Source organism: Trachemys scripta, chromosome 1 (assembly GCF_013100865.1).
Source record: "Trachemys scripta elegans isolate TJP31775 chromosome 1, CAS_Tse_1.0, whole genome shotgun sequence".
Taxonomy (NCBI): domain Eukaryota; kingdom Metazoa; phylum Chordata; order Testudines; family Emydidae; genus Trachemys; species Trachemys scripta.
In genome coordinates, this window is record NC_048298.1 from 340,060,756 (window position 1) to 340,067,429 (window position 6,674).

Sequence of the window (6,674 nt, forward strand, 5' to 3'; positions counted from 1 at the left end):
TGTAGTCGTTACTACATACTGAAGCTATATGAAAGAAAAAGCTCAAACTCCATGTGGGATAGAGTCTAGTAATGTTTGCGTGTCACTTTTGAGCATTTGAGATTTTGCCCTTCCTGCACAGAAATGGTTATTGCGAGACTTCTGCCGGAGACAAATGGTTGGGGGTGACTGTGAGCCGAGATCCTCTTGGTAGCTTTCCTATTTGGAATTGTAGGAAAACTTTACTTATACACCAACAATTTATCTGCAACTCAGCCTAACAAGGGCCCTGGATTGCAATTAGTTTTTTTCATTCTGCCTGAGGAGATCAAAGTCTGGGCAAAAAAAATATCTAATCTCTACTTCAGCCCAATCTAGTGGAGTACATGGGGAAACAAAAAAACTTCCAATGCCTCTGTGTAGAGTGACTCCCAACCCAGAAACCACCTCAAGTACAAAACCCTGAATGCTTTAATAGTGTGAGTGTGGGGGGAACCTAACTCAGTCATTGCTTTCCCAGAGCAGTCAGCGTGACCCATCTAATCCGTCCCACCTCTGCCTGTCTCTTTAGGGGGCTGGCGAGCTTACTAGACTATGTGCTCTCCTTCAGTATCTCTATGAATGTCTTCTTTTAAGTGGGGTGACAAGACAGGTGGGTCCCAGTTTGGTGCTGTACATGGGCATGGAGGGAGGGCTGGCGCATAGACTGCACCATGGGTGATGTACCACCATGCCACAGATGTGTGGTGTTCACATGAGCCATCTGTGTGTTAACCCCACCATGGTCCATGCTGGCCACCATCTCATGGACTCAGTAGTGGGATTCCAAGTGCCCTAAGTCGAGCTCACACTGGAGACTGAAGCAAATGGGCTGCTGAGGAGATTTCTCCTGGGACATGCGGTGACCAAGAAACCCTGCCATGGGATTCTGACCCTCAGGGCACTGGGCCTGAATACGATGTAAAGGGGGTGGTGTTTGGCACGAAGGGAGGTGAGGGGTGTAAAGATCAGGGCCGTTTGTGGTGCGGGAGATGGCATCTCGCCAAAATGGTTCCCATCACCGTGGGGCTCCATTCCCACCACAGCCGGGGGGCCTGCTGGGCTGAGGTGGCCACTCTGGTGGGGGAAACTTGTGGCAGGGGATGGGCTTCTCTCAGTACTCAGGGCCATTGGTAACAGCTCACTCCAGCTCCTCTACAGGCTGCCCATATCTGCCTCAGTCAGGGCAGCCAGCGGTGTAGCCATATTTTCCAGGCCAGTGACCAAGGCTTGCAGTGGGTGCTGGCACTCAAACGCACAGCCAATCAGTGCCCCACAGCTCCACGAGGCACCAGATGGCGGTGAGAGATGGCTCTGGGTCAGGGAATGCAGCAGGGTGTCCTAGGGGGTTGTCTAGGTAGCCAACCAGGGAGTTTCCCAGTGTCACTGCGGTGGGGTAGGTGTCCCCTCAGGAACTGACCTGCCCTGGGTCATTGCCCAGTGCAGGGGTTAGGTGGGCCTTTGATGATCCAATAAGATCTCTTGTGTCTCCTCAGTGACACTTCTCCAATTCCTGATAGGGGGCGCATGTGGTCGTAATGCAGGGGCTGTTTCCCAGGGCTGGATGTGACCCAGCCACTGAGGCCAGCTGACTCAGCAGACTCCAGTCCCAGAGGCCGTGTGGAGTCATGGCTGACAATTGCTGTAGTTTCTACAACTCCCTGGGCTGTGGGGCGTCCAGCCCTTCTGGCATCCAGATAGTCCTTCCCCAGCTTCCACAGTGGCAGCACAGTCAGTATTGATCCCTCTACCACAGGTCTTCCCCCTCGGATGATATACACTTGGTCTGTCTACCCTTAAACCCCTCCACCCCGGCTCTTGCCAACTCTGTTTCCCAGGCAGTCTTTCTATGCAGCACTTCCGTTGGCTTCCCTTCATAGATCAACTTCTCCCCAAGATCTGTTCTGCTTGCACAGACTGGGTCCCTGCCCAGCTGCTTTCCCAATTTCTGAGTAGAGAGCTTGGCTTAGTCTCTGCAGACTGCTACTGGGGCAGCTCACCCAGGTTTTCGGTGTCTCTTCTTCACTACTACTGAGCCTGGGACATGGCTGGCACCAGAGCCCTGAGCTGTCCATTCCATCACCTCCCTTAAAGGTCATCTCTGCCTTGACGGAGTGCAGATCACACCGGGCTGTGATCAGAAAGCACCCAAGTTGGTTCCGGGGTAGCTGTGGCTGACTTTGCCCGGACACACACTTTTCCAAGCCAGCTGCTATCTGCGAGGGTCTGATGTTATTTCATTGTTGGATGATGTAGGAGAAACTTCCCTCAGCTCAGCTCCACTGTAGCTGCCAGTAGGAGGTCTGCTCTGCTCCCTGCTCTGCCACAAAATGAGCTGCTCCCCTGTATTTTTGCCTTCCTTAAGCACTTCTCTTCACACTTGATTTCTCTGCCCCATTTTCCTGAGCATTTACTTGTTGAATGTTTGGCTTCTTGGACCACATTTTCAAATGTAGCTAAAAGTTCAGGGGCTGTGGAAAATAATACTGCTACTTTGTATAGATCTGTGTCTCTGGGTTGTAGCAGTTTTGAAAAAAGCATTTACCATTTCCAGAAACTTTTTTGGGGGCACAATGAGAAAAACAAAACTAAACTTTCCCATTAATTTTTTTAATGCTGAAGGCTTGTAAACTTCATCAGCCCTTTTACTCAGGGGAATAATTTCTGTGGGTGCCTTCATTATGTCTAAATTCTGAATCTGAGAGGAAGGAGTGATTCATCCTGGTTGTTGATCAACGGTGTAGTCAATTCCTTGACCAAGCTTTCATTTGTTATGAAATATGTTCAAGAGGGCAAATGATCAGTGTCAAGTTTATTGCTCTAACCCATTAATAAAATAATATAGGGAAAAGATTGCATATGATATCAGTCTCTGGGAAGCCATCTCATGCAGTAATGTTACATTCACCTTATGCAGCAAGTGTGTTCCCCAAAGTTACACATTTCAGCTTTCATCATTTATATGAAGATGTCACAAGTTACACATCTTGTTACGTGTCACTAAAATCCAACCCAGGAGTTTGTCCCAGGTCCCTAATGTAAGTTAGGAACTATTGTGGGGAACTTTCCTGGCTTCTGCACTACCCCAGGGGTATTGGCTAGAGAAGGGTCTGAGTCCCCACTCCCTTTACCTGGAGACCTGCCTCATCTGAAGGACTCCCCTTCCACACTCCTGTATGGAAATGGTGACACAGGATTCCTGGCAAGCTGAAGACCCATTCTCATCATAGTCACTTAGGACAGGGGCTAGAGTGTCCTCACTCCGGGGTACTCTCTTCACACTGGATGCTTTCCTAACCCACTGATCACTACACTAAGTTCAATCCAAACGTAATTTATTAAACAGCAATTTAAAAAAAATGAAAAACTGAGAAATGTTCAAGGAAACAAGGAACTTCGCTCTGTGGGCATGGGGAACAAAACAAACAGCCATCTCTGGAATGTAAGACATTTTTCCAGTTTGTTCTTCACACAACGCAGGCCTCCTGCTCAGGCCCTGGCACTAAGATGTGATGATACCACAGGTAAGTGGGGGAAGAACTCAGTGGTTTGAGTATTGGCCTGCTAAAGCCAGGTTGTGAGTTCAATCCTTGAGGGGGCCATTTAGGAATCAGGGGGTTGGACTAAATGACCTCATGAGGTCCCTTCAAACCCTGATATTCTATGAAGTAAGGCATCTGCTCTGTCAGTGGCCACATACCCTCAGGCTCTAGGAAGTAGGACCCAAATATAATTTATTAAATAATAATTTGAAAAACTGAGAAATGTTCAAGGAACCAAGGAACCTCGCTCTGTGGACATGGGAAAAACCACTTATTATGTTATTTATTTCTAATGGCATTCGATGACGGAAGCCAATGTTCATATTTTGAATTTAATTAGGTTGTTTCTGTTAGTCTCTAAAAGGCAACATTTCATACTCGCTGTCTTTGTTCGGAGAAGAATGCTTCTGCTGCTGCTCATATATATCAGCAATGACCAGAGCAATCGTTTCTTTCGTTGGTGCAAACATTTCACAACAGATATTCGTAGTTTCATATACACCTTAATAAGATATTTTCTAAAAGTTTCTCTAGTGTCTTGTTGCAGTTTTGTTTTTATCAAGTTCATCTGAAAAAAATAATCATTAAACTGAAGTGTTGCTAAAAGGTAGCAACAGTAATGAAAGAGCAAACAAGCCAAGTTCACTAAAGTCTTTGTCCTCAGCTGAATCCGTGTTTTCGAGAACTTCAACCCCAAACTGCTCAACTTGGTTTTCCTGAGCATGAGGCTGGAGATCCATAGGCAAAACTCTCCATTGCTGCTCCAACTGTCCAACGTCTCCACAAACCAATGGCAAAAATGAGATATCAGCCAATCTAGGTTATGTCAAGGTGAGCGCAGTAGAAGGACTTAGTACTGCAAGCAATTCAATCACCTCAACATTTGGTGGAAATCTCTGTTTCATCTCTTTCAAAAATGTCAACGTGGAATCTCAATGTCTACTTTTGACATCTTTGACAATGTGGAGAGTTAGAGTCGGTTCTGAAAGTTCTTACTGAAAAGCGACTGCAAAGTGGTCAATAATTTAACTCAACGGTTATTGTTATAGTTTAATACAGCAGTCCCCTTCTCAAAATACGAGGTTTCACAATTCTCACCAACAAGCTCTAGAATAATGTCCTCAATTCCTGCCGCAGATTTCCTGTATTATCATTTTCCAACCGTAACATTTGGTTTATCATACAGGCTTCCTGAATTACTGGATATAGCAAAATTAGGTAAATTTTACACACTGGATCACTGCACATATGAAAAAGAAGTTCAGGATTGTAGTTTCTTTCTTTTTTTGGCTATCTGAAAGCATAGCTTTTGTTCGTCAAACTGATCAAGAACCCTGTTCACACAGGGACTAATGGAAAGCCACCTTGCTTCAGAAAGCTGCAGGATCTTCTGGTAGTCTGGAAGTCATGAAAAGGCTGAGTGACAGGCTGTGTGGGGTTGGGGACTGATTGGTGATGCCAAAAGAAATCACATGATGGTCAGAGAGAGGGAACTACACAACCGAGAGAGCAGTGCTTGGTGATGGAGTGATAAAACATTTGGTGTGAGCAACTTTTCAGACTGTGAACTTGTACAATGCTGAGCTCAGCCAAAGTGGGATAGAGTACTCTTGATTAATGAGGAGATATCCTTTCTCCCTCTTGTCACAGAGGATTAATGTCAGTGATCCAGGCGATCATCTTCTGCAGATGTATTTGACCACTTTGTCACGAAGCTCTTTGGTTTTGACCCCATAAATGATCGGGTTGATCACAGGGGGGATGAGGAAGAAAAAGTTTGCCAAGATGATGTGAACATGAGGAGTGATGCGCTGACCGAACCTGTGTGTCAGAGTGGAGAAAAAGAATAGAGTAAAAGACGTCATCATCACACAGATGTGGGCTGTGCAGGTGTTGAGGGCTTTCTGGTAGGCTTTCTTGGAGGAGATTCTGAGGACGGCCCTGATGATCAGACTGTAGGACAGGGCAACCAGTGTAAGATCTAACCCAATGACTACAAATGCCATCACCAAGCCGTACGTCCTGTTCACAGTGGTGTCCCCACATGACATCTTCGCCACAGCCATGTGCTCGCAGTAAGTGTGGGGGATAATGTGGTTGGCACAGAATGGCTGCCTACTCAGAAGCAGGGGTAGGGGCAGCATGAGGAGAGCAGCTCTTATCAAACCCACGAGCGCTAGCTTAGCTATCCGTGCATTGGTGAGGATGGTGGCATATCTCAGAGGGTTGCATATGGCAACATAGCGATCGAAGGCCATTGTCACGAGGACAGCTGACTCCATAATAGAAATCGCATGAAGAAAGAACATCTGGGTGAGGCAGCCACCCACAGTAATGCCCTTCAAATTGAACCAAAATATACACAGTGCCTTTGGCACAACGGAGGTAGATGTGCCGATGTCTGTGAGCGCCAGCATGCAGATCAGCAGGTACATCGGCTTGTGCAGGGTTTGATCTTTGCCTACAACAAACAGAAGCATGAAATTTCCAAACAGGCCGACAATGTAGAATATAGAGAAAGGGATGGAAATCCAGACATGGGCAGCTTCTAGGCCAGGGATGCCAATTAGGATAAATGGTGATGGGTCAGAGGTGGTCAGGTTGAAAGCTTCCATGAGGTGGTCAATGCGTCGATTGGATTCAGAAATGTTCAGATTGCCTGTGAAGGGAGAAAAGCACAGGTAGGGGGTTACACACTTTATAATAAATATTTGATAGTTATTAACAATCTAGAATGGAGGCTGGTGAGCAGTGAGGTGGCAACATTTGCAGATGGCACCAAATTATTTAGGTCATCGTCAAGTCCCGAGAAGTCCTCAGAGGGAGCTAACCCATCCACGTGAATGGCACATGACCTTCAATGTCAATAACTGCAACATGTATGCCCATTGGAGGAAAGAGCTTGAACTCCTCAAACACCTAACATGGTTGTAAATTAACTGTCTGAGCTTAGGACAGGGACCTGGGTGTCATGGTACAGAGCCCTATGAAACCCTGCTCTCAGAGCAAGCAGGGACGGAAACTAAGGAAAACATTGGAATCCAGGAGGAGGGGGATGGGAAATCACACAGAAAATACAATGCCAATGTTTCACCCTCCTCTGGACTCCTCTGT

At 46.6% G+C, this 6,674-nt stretch overlaps 1 protein-coding gene across 1 annotated transcript; it reads right to left on the bottom strand.

Moving 5' to 3' along the window:
• Nucleotides 1-5,236: 5,236 nt before the first annotated feature.
• Nucleotides 5,237-6,175, bottom strand: LOC117872474 (putative olfactory receptor 52P1). The gene has a single exon (XM_034760961.1). It carries the CDS (start codon nt 6,173-6,175, stop codon nt 5,237-5,239), a length of 939 nt encoding a protein of 312 aa, XP_034616852.1.
• Between the last annotated feature and the right edge of the window lie 499 nt (nt 6,176-6,674).

Bases quoted from the DNA above. Each gene is read 5' to 3' on its own strand.
- LOC117872474 (XM_034760961.1), bottom strand. From the start codon at position 6,175: ATGGAAGCTTTCAACCTGACCACCTCTGACCCATCACCATTTATCCTA.